The following is a 17,864-nucleotide window of genomic DNA, read 5'->3' as shown; positions in this document are numbered from 1 at the left end:
AATCCCTTATTTTTAAACAGCATAAAAAGAACTGAAAATACACTGAATTTCAAATCCAATAGCCACATTTCCTTGAAAGTATAATGTTTGGTTCAATGAATATCGGTGTACAAATACATGATGTGTTTGTATCCATGCTAGTTTAATAGAAATGCTAGTGTCTTCATGAAAATACTGGACAACAGAATGTGTGGACTAATATTTGAAGAATCCAACTTCAAATCACTAACTATCCCTGCTTTATTTCTTTTGGCACTATATCCTAGCAATGGATTTACTGAGGGTGCATTACTTGAAAGTGGGAATATATTCAAATAGGCTTAGATGAACATAAATGCCATCTTATATTGATGGTCTTAGAGTAAATTTTATTCCCTTTATGGTCAATGGAGAACAGGCATAGTTCACCTCAGTTGCCACCGAGAGGAAGAGGAAGTACATACTTTTTATCTCTCAGGCCACATGCATAACCAGCAGTTAAACTAAAGCCGGCCTACCTCCAGCAATCATTAAACAAGTGCAGCAATTATGTGCTGTTATAGATCTTTCAAGGCTAATCTGCCTTTTCTTTCTTTTGAGCTGGCCTTTCTGGTTATTACTGGAGACCAGGAGCTGGAAGGCTCTGACTGCATCCATTTTTTAACCTTTCTGTTTAAAACCTGCATCTGGGATCCCTGCAGAACCATCCATCAGTGGGGATCCATATGCAGCAGGCCATAGTGTCTTATTTCATTGGATGCTCCCATGCTTGATTGCCCACGGAACACAGCCATTAGAATGTGAGAGGCTGGGAGTAACCCTTTCCACTTCACTTTAATACAAACTTAAGTCTGTGACAGGTACAAGCCCAGTTGCATTGTGTGTGAAAGTTCCAGGAAATCCCAATGGGATACAATGAAGCCAGCAATTAGACACAAAGGGCTGGATTTTCATGGAGTTGCGGAGACCCTGTGGATGGTGAAAATGGTGGCCGGGTCCCGATTTTTCATTATGCATTTTTTTCTGAGAGCCTAGACATCCATTAGAGTACTGAAATGCCTCAGCCCCAGGGAAAACATTGCTTGATTGACAGCTCTGGCTCTCTGATTTCTTCTGTCCATTACACAATGTGTATTTACACAAGATAAAGAGGTTTCAAGTGCTTGCAGTTTCAGCTATTGATACTTTAAAATGTCTGGAAGTTTGACACTTTTATTAGCCTGTAGTAAAATGGTTTTTTCAAAGAAAGTGCAAAGTTATCAATGAGTGACTGTTTTTTTTTAAAAGGATCTTTTTACACATCCTATTTTCAATATAGGGCTCATTGGCTCCATATAGCATACAGTAGGCAAATGGGCTTGGAAGTGTCATAGCTTGACATGGGGTCATGAGGGGCCATGGGAGCTGGGCAGGAAGCCATTGAGCATATTCCAACGTCATAGGAGCAAATATTTAATAAGAAGCACTAGATTAGTGTATGCATTGCATTTAAGTAGGCTTTTAAACAGCTATATTTTTGCCTGTTGTGTTCCAGCAACATGTATCGAATAAAATAACTGAAAATATGCTTAATTTCAAATCCATGGCATGTGGGGTCATGAGGCACACAGATGGTTGGGGGGGGGGGGGGGGGGGGGGGGAGGTGTTGGGGGGAATGAGGTGCATTGGTGCGGCATGAGGATGGGTGAGGGGTGAGGGCGAGAGGACCTTACTTTTTTCATTATAACTGGAAAGAAATTCCATAGCACCGAGTTGAGCCTTTTAAACAGCCCGTCTCAGCACCTGGCAGCCCATGGCTGCCTCTGAACTCTTTCCCCCAACAGGTGGCCCAGCTACAGCCCGCACCTACCCCCCAACAATGAAAGTCTCATCTTTCTTGGCACTTTCTCCCAAGGTCGGTGGACTGAGCTCGGAACTTTCCCAACTCCCACCACGCCTCAAAGATGAAAATTCAGCCCAACCAGCCCCTGCTACTTTCTCTTCTGCTCTATGCTTGAGGAATATTGACTCCCAGCTGCAGAGCAGAGAAAAAAGCTATGCCAATACAAAAGCAAAATCAGTTCTGATGAAAGGTCATCGACCTGAAATGTTAACTTTGGCTGGGATTTTCCGCTTCTGCCCAATTCCCGCCAAAACCTAAGCTTAACCGAGACCTTTGGCTGCTTCTCCAAATTTTCCATCCTGCCCACAATGTTTACCGCCAAGAGCGGCACCGGAAAATCCCGGCCTCTATTTCTTTCCACAGTTGCTGCCTAATTTGCTGAGTGTTTCCAGCATTTTCTGTTTTCATGAAAAAATTACCCTATTCACTGTAAAAGGGGATAATGGGAGTAATTTCACAAAATTACATTCCTGACATGCAGCCTCATCCATTGCCTCATCCAATTTAGGTGCCCCAAAAGCAATTTTCCATTGTTAAAATTAAGGGACTAAGAAGAAACGCTTTCTTCTTAAAATGCTGTCCAGTGTTTATCTGAAACTTAATTGTGGTTGGACATCACTATCTACGTGGTCAATTGAGAACAAAACTATCACGTGGCATCTTTTCAGAGATGAAAACCTAAGCTGCAAATTCTGTTGGCAGACAAGATACTTGATAATGTTTTGGAATGGTAAAAAATATGTACATTACCAATATTGTTTTCAAACATTAGGAGCTTCATTGAATAGAATTAGATGACCTACTGCTTTTAATTGTCAGAACTCAAAGTTACAGCTCAGGACTCTCTTTAATAAAAAAATTCAATTAATTATTTTTTCCAACATAATGGGTAAAAACTGATCCAGGCCATTTCATGGTTGCAGGAGTTATGATTCGCAGTTGCCCCTGCCCACTGAGGTGGAGGTAAGCAGTACGCAAATTTGGTGCTGTCACTTAATTTACCAGATTGCAGCATTGGGCTAAGCACTGGCTGAGCTGTTTGCTGCCTTAGCACTCAACAGGGAGCCAAGGAGTGTCTACCTGTTCTAAATGTCATCAGTAGTCATTAGGTGAATGCACACAAAGCCATTTAGCATGATGACGTTCTGTCACCTCCTGTCAGAAGTGTGCAGAAGCATTTTGAACCCCATGGGCTGAACTTTACAGGGCCTTTGGGGACAGGCACAGAGGGAGAAAGGCTAGGAAAATGGGTGGGAGAACCCCCCCAGCCCTCCTGAACACCTTCCTCCCGCCATGCCATTTTGCTACTTAAGTGGCCAACTAAAAGTCTCTGCTGGCTGTGGTGGGTGTGTGCTTCCTTTTTGGACATTCTTTAGCCCTTAAACAGGATCCCTAGCAACAATTGATGCCCCATCAAGCATTGGCACCACCTACCCTCAGCAACCCTCCCACCCCCTATTTGCTGGAGGCTGCTTGACTGGCCCAAAACACTCCAGACACCAGGTTGTGAGAGTACATGTACATCAATGTGCTTACTTGTTCCAGGTGCAACCCCAGCAGCACCCACTGCTCCCAATGGCATTGCTGTGGCTGCTAGGCTGCCAGCCCTCTGATTAGGCTAGCAGCTAATCAGGTAGGCCATTGACCTTAATAGGGCAGCAGGCCTGGCAACACTCACTTAATTTGCTACGGCCCGTAAAATTCAACCATGGATACCACCACCCGCCAAAGTAATAGGTAGCTGCAACACCTATACAATAGACACCACAGAGCTCAATTTAGCTCTCCAGGTCTTTTAATCTACCTTCTATCCTCAAATTTCCTGGTACCATATAGATAAAGGGCAGAATTATCCATGTCCGCTGGTGTCGGGCGTTTTCGGTGACGTGAGCTGACAATATGGCAAGAAGGCCAAAAATCGATTTCACATCGTCCGCTTAGCCTGTTGATGGTGGGCCAGTTTCCCACTATTGGACATTAGGAGCCTCATTGTAATACATCAGCATTTCATTATAAGGCTAGGCCGCCGGATCTCATCTCCCCCAGCTGGATCATCCGCCACGCTGTTGTGTTTCACGACAGCATATAAAAGGCGTGCGCTTGGCAGGCTGCACTTTGAGGGGCACAGTAACATTGTAGATACCTACTGGACTTCAAGGTTGAGGCGTGTGGGGGGGGGGGGGGGGCAAATGTTGCCCTGCAGTTAAAGGTAGAGCACAAGCACATGTGGTGCGGGGGTTGGGAGGGAGTGGGGGGGAGTGGAGTGTGAGGGAAGTGGCCATGTGTTAGGGAGACCTTGTATAAAGTGACCATTCCTCTGCAGCTGAGAGAGGTTAGGCGCAGCCACATTGACATGATTGGACCACCAAGTGCTCCAGAGCTTTTTACCCCTTGGGTAGAAACTACAAACTAATGAGTATTTTAGTGGACTGCAGAACAACTGGACGACTGGGCAAGTTGTACAATCTCCTTGTTGAAGCTGGCCTTGGAACACTCCTGGTGGAGGCTCTCACAAACCCTTACAATTTAATCATTCAGGTTTGGACCAGTTTCCCCCATTGTTCAAGCTAAGAGTGCAGCCTTGCTAGAACCCAGGGTCTATAGATGCCGCCTTTCATTCCTGCAAATAACTGAGAACCAGTGTCACCAAAGACTGCGCATGTCTAGGGAACTGGTTGGTTACATCTGCCAGCTACAGCAGGATTTGGCGTCACGGGGACATGGAGGGCATCCACTGCCATTGGCCGTGAAAGTGACAGTGGCACTCAACTTCAACACCAGTGACTCCTCTCAGGGCTCCACAGGTGATCTCTGTGTGATATCAAAAGCCTCCACCCACAAATGCATCCATGAGGTCATGGATGCCATCTTTGCGATGGCACACAGCTTTGTGCATTTTGCCCAGGACCAGGAGAGTCAAGATGCAAAAGTGATTAAATTTGCCCAGATCTCTGGTTTCCCACAGGTGCAGGGAGTCATCAACTGCACTCAAATGGTACTCAGATCTCCGTTGCAACACATGGTCAACTATGTCAACCTCAAAAGATTCGACTTGTTGAATGTGCAGCTGGTGTGCCACCACCATAAATGCATCCTGCAGGTCTGAACACAGTTTCCAGGTAGTGTCCATGACTCCTACATCCTCAGTCGGTCACAGATCCCTGATGTCTTCCAGGGTCCACAGAGGCAGCAGGGATGACTCCTTGGGGACAAGCACTATCCGCAGAGGACGTGGCTGATGACACCCATGCGGCAGCCTCAGACTGCAGCAGAGTGAAGGTATAATGAGGCTCATGCTGCAACTCACAACTTGGTGCAGCAAACCATCAGGATGCTGAAAATGAGTTTCTGGTGTCTGGACCAGTCTGGTTGAGCCCTGCAATATAGTCCACAGAGGGTGTCACACCTCATCATCGCCTGCTGTGTTCTTTATAGCCTGGCACTGCAACAGGGAGAGGAGCTGGTTGAGAAGATGCAGGAACTGGAGGTCTCCTCCGATGAGGACAACATTGACAGTGATGAGGGTGAGGTCTTCAAAGGCGATGCTGACGGTGATGACGTCCTGGCATTGGCCAAACGAAGCAGGTGCGCTTGGGAGACCCTCATAGCAGCTAGATTTGTGGGGGATGATGACGACATGCAGTGAGGAGACACCATAAGATCCTCCCATTGCATCTAGGAATGTTTGACTCCAGTCCGGCTTATGGGAATGCACATACCCTCTGTGATAATGCACCTTTCATGGAGACACAGTGGATGGCCAAATAGTCACTCGATTACAGGAGGATGATGGCAACTTGGACATAGATCTTCACATAGTCTTTCCTTTCACATGTCTGACTCCTTTCTGGCCGAGGGCAGCTCGCTTACACTCTGTGATCAGAGTCATATCATAGAGACGCAGCCATGAAACTTTAAAAGCATCTGACCCTTTGTCCGCCTTCAGCACCTGTCCCCTTCAGGAGCACAGTGTCACTGGCCACAGATGCTGAAGAGATGGGGGCCAGCCCCACAGAGAGAATGACGGAATTCTGTGATGTCAGCCCATGACATTCTGGCAGCAATGAAAAGCAGTCGAGGTGCAGGCATCAGTAACATGTCCAGTAAGGGAGGCTGGACCATCGCTTTGGTTGGGAGGCTGTACAAAGCACAGGGAAGAGGCCCTGGACTGAGACACCTGCCTTTATGTTGTGCAGAAAGGTTTCAATCTGAGTGACACAAACACTGCTCTACAAAACAAGGAACCATAGACAGGGAGATATTCTTGGGAGTTTATTTACAATAATCAACATTATGTACAAGTGATTAACACCTGTGCGCAGGCTGTGCAACTACATCTTCTTAACTTTCCTGACCCTGCCGCTACATCTTGATGCTCCGGGACAGCCACAACAGAGGTGGAGTCAGCCTGCTGACTGTGATGCCCTGTCAGTGATGACCATGACAGGCATCCTCTGGAGTGCCAAGGCCTGGAGAGCCCAGGCCTGCTTTTGGTGACCTGCTGTGTGGCAGTGGCATCTTCTTTCAGCTGCGGAGCTAGAATCACAGAAGGCGTGGATTCGGATGCTGGACTTCCCAGAGTCACCTGGGTGGAGGGCCCTGGGGTGTGCAGCTGCTGATCCTCCTCCCTATTGGTGCCGAAGGGCTCCTGGCTGGCTCCTTAAGGAGAAGGGGTAGCTGGAATGAGATAGAGCTACTCCGTACCCCTCTCATATTGACACTGCTGGAGGCAAACCATGGTGTCCGTGATGGAGTTCAGCCTGCACAGCAGTACAGGAGTGCCATCATGGACCAAGATCTCCATGGTGGCCGCCATCCTACCAGCATTGCCATGCAGCACTATCACCTCATCCTGAAGGTGGAAGGAGTCCTCCATCATGCCTTGCAATCTGAGAAGTCCAGCGGACATCCATTCCTCATGTTCTCGAGCTTGCCTTTGCAGCTTCAGCAACTCCAGAGGCTCATCGTCTGACTCAGACTCAGCAAATTTCTGGCCTCCAGGAGGCCTCCCAGTGCCGGACGCCTGGGAAATCTATGCTGCCACCTGCTGTGGATCAGAAAGTGTGATGTGTTAACCAGATTGTGATCCTGAGGTTACTCTAAAGCTAGGTCCCACCGAGGTATGTGTCTCTGCGCTGATGGAGGGTGTGGGTGAGCACTATAATGGGACTTCAAGGAGGGTGCCTTCAAATTCCTGTTTAGGGGTTCCTTCGGGGCTTGATTGGAGGCCCTGGGTCATGGATTCCATCGGCTGTTTGGCAGACGTGCCTGCAAAAGCAAGGGGAGATAATTAGTGTATGGCACTGCTTGTGAAACAGGACACATCACTCACAGCATGGTTGTCTGATGGATGTTGTACTGCTGAATCCTCACTTGGCAATGCACTACCAACTTCACGGTCGGCACAGGTACTGTCCAGATCCTCACCGGTCAATTGAATGGCTCTATTTTCTAAATCCGTGAAGACCTTGATTTCAGGCATTCCTCCACCAGTAAGCAACCTCTCCCAATTGTGTGCCAGCTTGTCCTGGGTAAATAAAAATTGAGTGTGTAAGCAGGACACCTGCCAGGCCAGATGATAAGTATACCTTGTCTGTGTGGGTGGTGACTGGTCTCCTGGATGGGATGAGGACAATGAAGGTGTGTGTGAGAGAGTGAATGGCGATGTCCCTTAAACTAACAGTGAGTGAGGGCCCTATGGATGTGTGATGGGTTTGCGAGTGTGAGAGTTGAGAGTGATGAGAAGAGTGACTTACCCTGGCAGGACAGAGGAGATCCTTCATCCTCTTTTGGCACTGGGTGGCTGTCATTTTTTGCAGTGCATTGGTGCTGGCCACTGCTGCCACCATCTTCCAAGTCACATTGGTGATGCTGCTGCCTATCCTGCGGCCAGAATGGGGGTAGAGGACATCACAGCAAACCCTCCACTGCGTCCAAAAGGAATTCAAGGGACTGATAATTGAACCTGGGGGCTGCCGCCTTTATGCCTTTCAGGGCCATGTCTCCTTTGCAGCAGTCGTGGGCTGGACGCACTGAGAGGTGTGTGTGTGGCTGCACTTTAAATAGGCACCTGACATGATGAAGCAGCGAGATGATGGTGTGGTGGGTGAATGAGAGCCCAGTAACCATGGAAACGGCATGTTTCCTGGTGATGCATAATTAATGGGGCGGGTTTGGGACCATACAGCGTGAAAAGCCTCCATTGTTACCGCACTTAGTGCAAATCTGGGACGATTCTGCCCGAAGTATGTAACTGCTATTTGGTCACTTTATGTCTTAATTTTGTCATTTTTTTATTAAAGGTTCTACTAATTCTTAATAAATTAATTTTCCGGTAAAATCAAAAAAAAAAATTTCATTTTTACATAAAACAGAAATTTAGTCCAACAGGTCTGTGCCGGTTTTTATGTTCTACATGAGCCTTCTTTCAACCTACTTTGTCTAACCCTATCAGTATACACTTCTATTCCATTGTTCCTGTCTGCACTTATGTAGCATTCCCTTAAACATATCTATATTATTCCTCCAGAGAAAAGAGACATTGTGGGTTTGGAAGAGACATGTCACTGCTTATGCAATGAAAAGAAAATAAGGCTTATTTTTCAAATTTACACTCCCGGCAGGGATCCCCATCCACTGGGAACATGTATTGGAAATTCAGCTGTACATAGCACATTATTTAACAGCTGTTATGATCCTTCCTGTTGCAGATGTGATGAAGCTGAGAACTAACCATTATCCATTACATATCAAAGGGCCTGGTGAGAACTTCTTCAGCCCCGTTTCAAATTACAAATATTATACTTTCAAACACTACAATCAATCATTGGAAATGCCAGGGGAGAATTTCAGTTTTATTATGTCGCTATTTGATTTCGCTTTTTATTAAATGAAAGCTTAGCATGAGTTCTTGTGGTTGAAGTGATGCATTTAAATGGCCATTTGTAGAGCCCACTGAGCCCTCAGAAAACCTTTTCAATACATGTATTTAAGTATGTTGATTTGTTTCTTTTTATTGCACTGATGCATGTGAAGAAAGAAATTAACTTCAAAACCTTTCTGTTCAAGAATTTTTATATTAAAATAGGCAAAAAAGAAGAGATATGTTGCTAATTTTAGTTTTGAAATAACATGTGTTGGGCAATTCATGCATATAAAAGTGAAGTTTCTGTCTAACCTGTAGCATAATCTTCACTGACCACCTATAAGTTCCATAAAGGTTGTTAATAACAGAAATTTCCTAATAAACTGTACAAATGCTGTTAACCCCAGTGATCCATTAGTAAATGACAGCTGCTGGAGATGTTCGTCCAAGTCATTGATAAGGGAACACAAATTGGCTCACAAAACCAGCAGTTCATAGCTGCATCCCATAATTCTGTTTAGTAAACTGTAAAAATGGTCCATAAATATATGACATTTGTGGATGCTTTGTCAACATCTTTTACGGTTGTAAAATTGTCATAACTCTGCACTTGTCCACATGTGAAATTCATAATTGTGATGTTGACAGAACGAGAAACACTCTAAGCGGTCCCATCATTAGACTGATAGACGGCACATTAATAACACATATTCTTTGAAAGGACCTTGCCTTTGACTGCATTCAGGTTTCTGACATCCCGCTAACATCAAACATTATATCCAATCACATGAACAACATAGGCCGGGATTTTCCAGTGCCGCCTGTAGCCGGGATTTTCCAGGCCACCTGCAGCCGGGATTTTCCGGTGTCGCTAAACATCAAAGGATTTTTGGCTGGCTACCCAAATTTTCTGTTTCCACCTGCAATGGGTCCCACCATGGGCGGGACCGGAAAATCCTGGCCATAGTTTTAGTTCTTATTCAAATGAATCTGAAACAGTTGGTTTTTCTCCATGTATTCTTTTTATGATATTCATTATCTCACTATAGAAGCATGTGTCAAGCAGCTGAAAAATAGTACCCTAAGTTATTTTATCAGTTCCCTTTTGGTTTAAGCATCAAACAATAAGTATATTATTTTTGTCTAAGAAATCACAACACATACCTTCTTTGCAGTCATGTTTATTTTCATGTAGTACAAATCCATTTCGACACTGACACACATAACTGCCTACTGTATTGATGCATTCATGTTGACAGCCACCGTTGTCTTTGGAACACTCATCCTTATCTGTGAAGAGGTAGAGGAGAGGTCATACAATATGTACTTATGAACTGCTAGCCCTAAGCATGTAGGTAAGAATTAAAATATGCCAGTGTGTTCGTCCAGAAGAAGGTAAACTAAAGCACAGGCCTGACTGCCCATAGTACACCTTTTGCTTTAGCTATACCCATTCACTATTAAGCTTGCACTTTCACCTACAATTGCCAATCCGTCAAGCATGCTGAAAGGAAGCTTTTGGATTTGGCAATGGCTCCAAGCTGTTTATCGTTCCCTTAGCAAGGGAAAGCTCAGCCCTGTTCATTTAAACCATCTGTAATTTTTAAAGTGCTTGGCAGTGCATTACGTTTAAATGAATCTGGACATTTCAGAAACACACAATATAAGCCAGCACTAGTTAAGAACGATAAGAAACAAAATCCTGTTCACTTCAAACAGACCTAATGATAAAGGTGACATTTTAGCAAACAAGTTTGCTTATTTAAACTAATCCCCTAAAAAGGTAAAACTCTTGTTAGAGGTGAAGCAAAGAAGCAGAAGATATAACCCCTGGAATCTGCATAAAACAGCCACAAAACTCACTACAGGGGAGAAAAGCCAAAAATATTATTAGCAGCCATTCCAGTGAGTGGCAGTCAACTCTTGTCATTCTACATGAGCTGTCACATCAGGTAAGGGATGGTTTGTCCATTTGGTCAAAACTGGTAGACTGCTTCTGACACTCACAGTTCCATGATATAAAATGCTTTATCACTTCAATATGTATAGAAGTGAGAGGCACAGATAGTTGTTAAATACTAAAACAAGCAGGAGGTGCATTTCAACAAAATAAAAATTCTCAGGGTCTTCAATTTGCTCAGTAATCAATCATCCATATATAAGGAAGGATGAAATGAGTGCATTGAGCCTGGTGATCATAATATATCAACAAGTTTTCTTTTGATATTAATATGAATAATAAACGATTTGTAGGGAATGAATGAAGAAATTAGCTTTAGGTAAAATGACTGGGTTTCAAAAAGCTTATAAAATGAAAGCAGTTTTGTACAAAGAAGTTTGTCTTTTTGTATAATGAAAAATCAAATTTACTCAGCAACTTTGCTTGTTATCTTACAACTTTTGATTGAAAACAGCTAGACACATTGCATTCCTTAGCAGCAGTGAAATAAGATCTGCATACATTCCGTGTAGGTGCAATAATTAGCTTTCATAAATGGATTATCATGGCAGTCTTCCAGTTTTAAATGGATGCATCAGTCCCCACATAATGAAAGATCCAGCCCAAAAATTGTGTTAGATGCCAACCAATCAGAGGACATGTGGTCGTACCTCTGAGACTCTCAGAGGTCACCAGTCTGTCATTAATACGTACTCGGCTGGAAGGGGAAATCCTGCATCAAGTTCTTGCAAGATTCAAAAACAAAAATTTTCTCTTTGCATGGTGCTTCCTTGTCTGTGAAAGAAAATGTACCAAGATGGCACCAGAGATGAGTGCATGCTGATTGTTCTCAAGTTCATTATCTCATTTGAAACCAGAGTTCAAAAATTACTTTTTGTTTTTATGTGAAGACTTTGCGGCTAAACAAGCAACATAACAAAGGTTGATTTGTATCTCAGTATTAAGTAACAGTTGTCAGATTATTTGGGGATAAAATGTTGGATACTTGCCTTTAATTTTACTATGCAACACACATTAAAATTATTTGATGAAATAGAGTAATATATCAATGTACATATCTAACCTTTGTAATATTTTATTTAACAACTGATAAATGACTAAAGCCAAGAAACTATTGTGGGTGCTATCAATAGACAAACATAACAATACGTATGACATTCTTCTGTTTGTTCTTTTAGAGCAAGCCTTACCCCATTTATTTTAAGTGGCTAATTACCTGCTAAAACAGCAAACAGAAAAATGCAAGCATGTTAAGTGTTCATCTGTTAAGATGTCACAGGTAAAGCCAGTTTCACTGATAGAACCACATGTAGGAACATAAGAACAGGAGTACTCCATTTAGCTCCTTGAGCCTTTTTTGCCATTCAGTGAAATCATGGCTGATCTGTGATCTATCTCCATGTCCTGTATTTGCTCCCATGTCAGATGTGCACAATTTTCACAAAGCCAACTCCTGAAGAAGTGCCCTGGGAGTTCAGCGGAGAACTTTCTCCCCACCGGGCAGGCCAGTCAGGAGCGGGTACAGAGCCAATTACTGCTCGCGATCGGCTGCATGCCATTTTACATGGGCAGGCCAATTAAGGTCCGCCCAGCGTGACATGCACCCGGTAGTGCTCAGTGCTCCCTGTGCGGGCTGGGGGGAGGAGGGAGAGTTGGGGCTTGTGCTCTTTTGTACAAGTGCGCGAAAGAGCACAGAAATCTCCCTGAGGCAGCTCCGTGCCTCAGGGAGATTAAGTGCAGTTGTAAAGTTGGGGAAAAAAGAAAAAATAAAATTATTTAGACATGTCCCCTCATGTGACAGTGTCACATGAGCTGAGAAATGTTTATGAATTTCCATTAAAAATTTTATTTAACTAATAAAACCTTCATGAAACCTCATTCCGCCCATGAGTGAAGTTTCATGCAAAACTCAAAAGGCCACTTGTGCTCTTCGCCTGCCGCCAACCTTAAGGTTGGATGGGCATCCTATCAATTTGTTCAATTGGTTGATGGATGGCCTTAACAGGCCTTTGACAGTTCAGCAGGCGTGCAGCCATCTCTGGTACATGCCCACCAAATGGAAGATCAGAATGACGCATGCCTGACATCACCAGGCATCGTTTTACAGAAGATTCTGCCCCAGGTTTTGTGTTCCGGGTTAGGACGGGTTTTATGAGACTCATGCCCGCTGCCCCTGGAAAGAGTTTGTAGGCAGCCACCGAGGCATACAGCATGCAACTTTGGCCTCCATATTTAAGGAAGGATATACAGGAAAAATCATATTATCTGGCATGCTCTGGGAATGGGAAATGCTGGTTAATCAAATATGCCAATTGACTAAGATGTAATGCGAGTTCTGCATTTTGCTCCACTCAGAAAGCTCCTGGGTAATCTTGTGGTAACATGGGCTGGTATGAACCTGACTTACCTTTCTCTCAGGGGCAGTTTCCTGGTGGAGGCTGAGGACTATGATCCTCAGCAGGTCGCGAGTTTCAGCACAAGTGCAGCAGCATGTGTGGCCATGCATGCTCTGTTCTAAGTTTCCTAGTCAAAGGGGTCAACCATCCTGACAGCAGTGTGCCTGCACGGAAACACGGTATGAAAACCCGATTACAGGACCCAGGGATGGGCGCCATAACACAAGGGAGCCCTGGGACGGGGAGAAGTCCCAGAGAGAAAAAGGGAACTCAGAGAGGGAAGCCAGCTAGAAGTCCCAGAAAGAGAGGGATTACTGGAGGAGGAGCCACCTGGAGGAGACCATCGGTAGAACCACCAGGGAGAGAAACCATTGGGAGAGCAGCAAAGAAAGAGGCTCCTAGCAGGACTAGTGCTATGGTTGACAGGCTTCAAGTACTGAGGGCTCAGAAGAAGCCATGGAGAGCCAAAAAGGCAGCAGAAGGTTGGTGACTCCACGCTGCAGGCCACTGGGGCAAAGGTAACCCTTTAGAGCAGTGGTGTTCTGTTCAACATTGCTGAAGAACTGAGGTTGTGGGTTGTGCCTGTGAGTTGGTGCTGGAGTGCAGACTCATGACTCCAGGGGAATGTGGTCTTGGGAGGTGAGATTAAAACCCTTGGAGATGAGCAGTTATTGACGCCGTACTAGTCAGAATGATTTTTGGAGGGAATTTAGAGTGTAGATTTTCGAAGGTGAAGACAAGATATCCCTTGTCGGGGAGACAAGGTTTACTGAGATTGTGAGATTCACAGTGGATGCTGATGTCTGGGTGGATTGCCAAGAAATCCATGGGATCTGTCTTGGTCACATCTGTATTGTGCAATGTAGTGTGTTCAATCACAGTTTGCCTGATAATTCCCATATTAATTCCTAATGCTACAGTATAAGATAGATATCACAAATTATTTTACTTTTCTGACTTTGCACAGTAAAATTTATCATGTTTTTTTCAAAAACCATGGAATCTTGAGGCTTCATTCTCTTAGTAAATATCTTGGATCTCAAACTTTGGCTACTTTTGACAAGAAGCTACTGGTCCCTAACTGGATCATACCAAAAGCTTGGGGGTCTGGTCCAGGATCTTAACAGGATGTTGAGATCTCCTGAGGGGTATGGGAATGCACAAATTTACCAAGGGAATATGGTGCTGCAGAATAGTGGAAGCAAGGGCAAGCCATGGGTAACAACCACCCGTGAGTTTGACAATTATTAGCAGTTGTGTGAGAATGGGACTGACAGGGAACAAGTGTTAATGCTGATCTCTGAGGGATGAGAAACATCTCCAGTCTTAGAACAGACCTGATCCCGGAATTTTGGTTACTAGAGCACACAGTATAAGCTCCGTTAATTGGTATTGGTATTTGCCTGGAAGGCACAGAGAAGCTGCACTCGATTGGTTCCTGGAATGAAAGGGTTGGCTTATGATGAGAGGCTGGGTAAATTGGGTCTATATTCTCTGGAGTTTAAAAGAATGAGAGGTGATCTCATCGAGGCAAACAAGATTCTGAAGGCTAAAAACAAAAAACTGCGGATGCTGGAAATCTAAAACAAAAACAGAATTACCTGGAAAAACTCAGCAGGTCTGGCAGCATCGGCGGAGAAGAAAAGAGTTGACGTTTCGAGTCCTCATGACCCTTCAACAGAACTGGAGTTTTGTTGAAGGGTCATGAGGACTCGAAACGTCAACTCTTTTCTTCTCCGCCAGTGCTGCCAGACCTGCTGAGTTTTTTCAGGTAATTCTGTTGTTGTTTAAGATTCTGAAGGCGCTTGACAGGGTAGGAATAGAGGTTATTTCCTCTGGCTGGGGGATCGAGACCATGGAGGCACAGTCTCAGGATAAGGGGATGATCTTTTAGGACAGAGGTGAAGAGAAATTTCTTCACTCAAATGGATGTTAATCCTTGGAATTCTCGACCCAGAGAGTTGTGGGTGCTCCATCATTGAATATATTTAAGGATGAGATAGACAGGTTTTTGGTGTCTCGGGGATTAAAGGAATATGGGAAGTAGGTGAGACAGGTTTTTGGTGTCTCAGGGAATAAAGGAATATGGGAAGTAGGTGGGAAAGTGGAGTTGAAGCCAAAGATCAGCTATGATTGTATTGAATGGAGGGCCAGTTTGACAGACTGTATGGTTGATGCACCTATTTTTCATGTTTATGTTCACGCTTGAAGTTATTTGAATTTTTGAAGTAAACTGGTGCACACTATCAGAAACAGGACAATTCAGTTAATGGATTGCCACCAACCTTAGAGTGTATATGAAAGGCTTGCTTTGTGGTACTGTTGGATTGGGAAAAACTTTTGAAGCTATTCTCCTGGCTCTGGCAGTGGGTTTGTTTTTAATTTGTTTTGGGGTTGTGAGCGTCGCTGGCAAGGGTAGCATTTATTCTTATTCCTAATTGGCCTTGAAGATAGTGGTGAGCCACCTTCTTGAACCGCTGCAGTCCATGTGGTGCAGGTACACCCACGGTGTTTCTTTAACAGCAATTTGAGTGACTTGTTTTGACTTGTCAGGCCATTTTAGAAGACACTTAAGAGTCAACCTGCACTAGGGAGGGTGCAAATAAAATAGTCAAGATGACTTATTAATCCCAATTGCTACCCATTAACTCCTGCTGGAAAAGAACTTCCATGAGGACAAGCCTTCAGAAGAGATAAGGAAAAAATTGAAGACAAAAAAATATATACATGACACTAAATTGACAAATGCTTGGAGATTATCTATTCGCTGAATGCTCCTTTAAAACTTCCTCTTTGATAAGTGGCTACCAGTCACCACTAGAAAAGGATGCAAATACATTTTATACAGTACAGCAAGTGTATATGGTACACATGTACATAATGTATATTTTTCCCTGAGTCCATAAAAATATTTGCATTCAACATGCATTCACATATTATCAGCTCTCATCTCTAACTCATCTTTGACCCTGCTTTTTTCTAGAAGATCCTAAACATCTTGTTATGTCCCACTTCTGAGTCTGCTCCCCTAAAACTCACCTTTCAAACTTCATTTCTGCTCACAGCTCTGAGTAGAAACATAAGGTAACCTCCATGACTGTGGTGAATTATCTCACCTTGTCCAGAGTATTCAATATGATTTTAACACATTTTCTTGCCTCTCCTTAGTTTCTAGCTTAATAGGACTGCCTTTCAATGGCTTGACTCCAATCTGTCCAAACTCAACCAGCACAACTTCAGCAATCTCCTCTCTTTATGTACCTGTACTGTCAACTCCATAATTTACCAAAGATCAATCCTCTGTCTCCTTCTTGTCCTCTTGTACGTAATACTCCCTGTAACATCACCTGCACCTATGAGGCCATTGCCTATGGATTTGATAAAAAGCTCCAGCTCTTATCTCTGCACACCAACCTCCACATCATAACTCAAACTGCCTGCCTGACTTTAGACATTGATGAGTTAAAATATCTTTCAACTAAACAGCAGCAAGAGCTTGTGTAAGTTTTTGGTCCCCACCAATGTCCCCTCAAGCTATGCAATCATGCGGCAACCTGAAAATCCCCATTTAGGCAGGGTACAAATGGGACCCTTTATATTATTGCACATGTGCAGCTTTACAAAAAAATTTAAAGGGGCTGCACACTTAAACCAATTGCCCATGCACTCCAAAAAACTTACAAAGGACGTTGGTCCCCACTATAAACTTTTGATCTCTTAACCAACTGACCTGGCTGCAACAGGCCATGAGAAATCTTGGCATCCTGTTCAATCCAAGCTGGCTTCATCTTATCCATCACAAAAATTACTTCTATTTCTTCAAAATGATCCATCTCTACCTGTAATTCATCCAAATGCCACTGAAAACTTTATCCAGGCTTTGGAACCTTAATTATTCTAATGCTCTCCCAGTGTGCCTCTCCTCCTCCACCTTCCATAAACTCAGCCCTATGCACCATGTCCTCCAATCTTTGCTGACTTACATTGGATTCTTCGTGGTCAATGTGTTGAATTTAAAATACCCATCCTCAACTTCAAGTCCCTCCTTGACCTAAGTCGGCAACCTCCTTCAGCTTTACATCCACTTCTGGCTCATTCTTTTCTGCATTCTTCCTCACTTTATCCCATCAAACTCCTTGGTCTTACTCAGCAAAGGCCCCTCATATCCCTCCATCTTTATATTTTTCCACTTTTAAAAATCCTTCAAAAACCTTTCTTTTTGATGAAATGTTCAGTTACCTCTTGAATGGTTTGTTGTCTGCCCCTTTATTCCTTTTACCAATATTTTTCCCCCACCTGTAAATAGTCTTGAAATATTTTTTGAATTGAGGATATTATACAAATATAAGCTATTGTTGCAAATCACTTTGGGAGTACTTTTATAAGAAATATTTATACATAATACATATCAGACTGTTTGACCTATGATATGCAGAAGGATTACGGTCTGTATTATACATAGCAGGATCTCCTGTGGCATTGCTCATAGTAACTTCAAGGATTTGAATGTAATCATACATATATATATTATATATTATTGTGGCTCGTTCTTTTTCCTTTTCTGGTTTAATATTTATTTCCTTTTGTTTCTGTAGCCTGGAAAGATGAATGGGGTGAGCCTTCATGTATTGACTGACCTTTACTCTTCACCATTATTTACCACCTCTTGGGTACTGCACAGGTCTTAAAAATGCCCTTTTTATAAAGTTGGTGTTTTTTAAAGTTTGGGAGCTCAGCATAACTAGAGGTAAATAGTGGAGACTAGTAAACCACATCCTTCTG

The 17,864-nt window shown here is 43.6% G+C and overlaps 1 protein-coding gene across 2 annotated transcripts in view; it reads right to left on the bottom strand.

Annotated features, from left to right (window-relative positions):
* Window positions 1–17,864, bottom strand: part of LOC121277008 (tolloid-like protein 1) — a 427,048-nt gene that overhangs the window by 42,200 nt on the left and 366,984 nt on the right. For both annotated transcript variants that reach the window (XM_041185854.1, XM_041185863.1), the window contains exon 18: window positions 9,891–10,016. In XM_041185854.1, coding sequence (XP_041041788.1) covers window positions 9,891–10,016 — 126 coding nt within the window. The remainder of the gene's footprint in view (window positions 1–9,890; window positions 10,017–17,864) is intronic.

The sequence above is a fragment of the Carcharodon carcharias genome, chromosome 1, assembly GCF_017639515.1.
Source record: "Carcharodon carcharias isolate sCarCar2 chromosome 1, sCarCar2.pri, whole genome shotgun sequence".
Taxonomy (NCBI): domain Eukaryota; kingdom Metazoa; phylum Chordata; class Chondrichthyes; order Lamniformes; family Lamnidae; genus Carcharodon; species Carcharodon carcharias.
The sequence above is the reverse complement of the archived record's forward strand: the minus strand, read 5'-3'. Positions and strand labels throughout refer to the sequence as shown.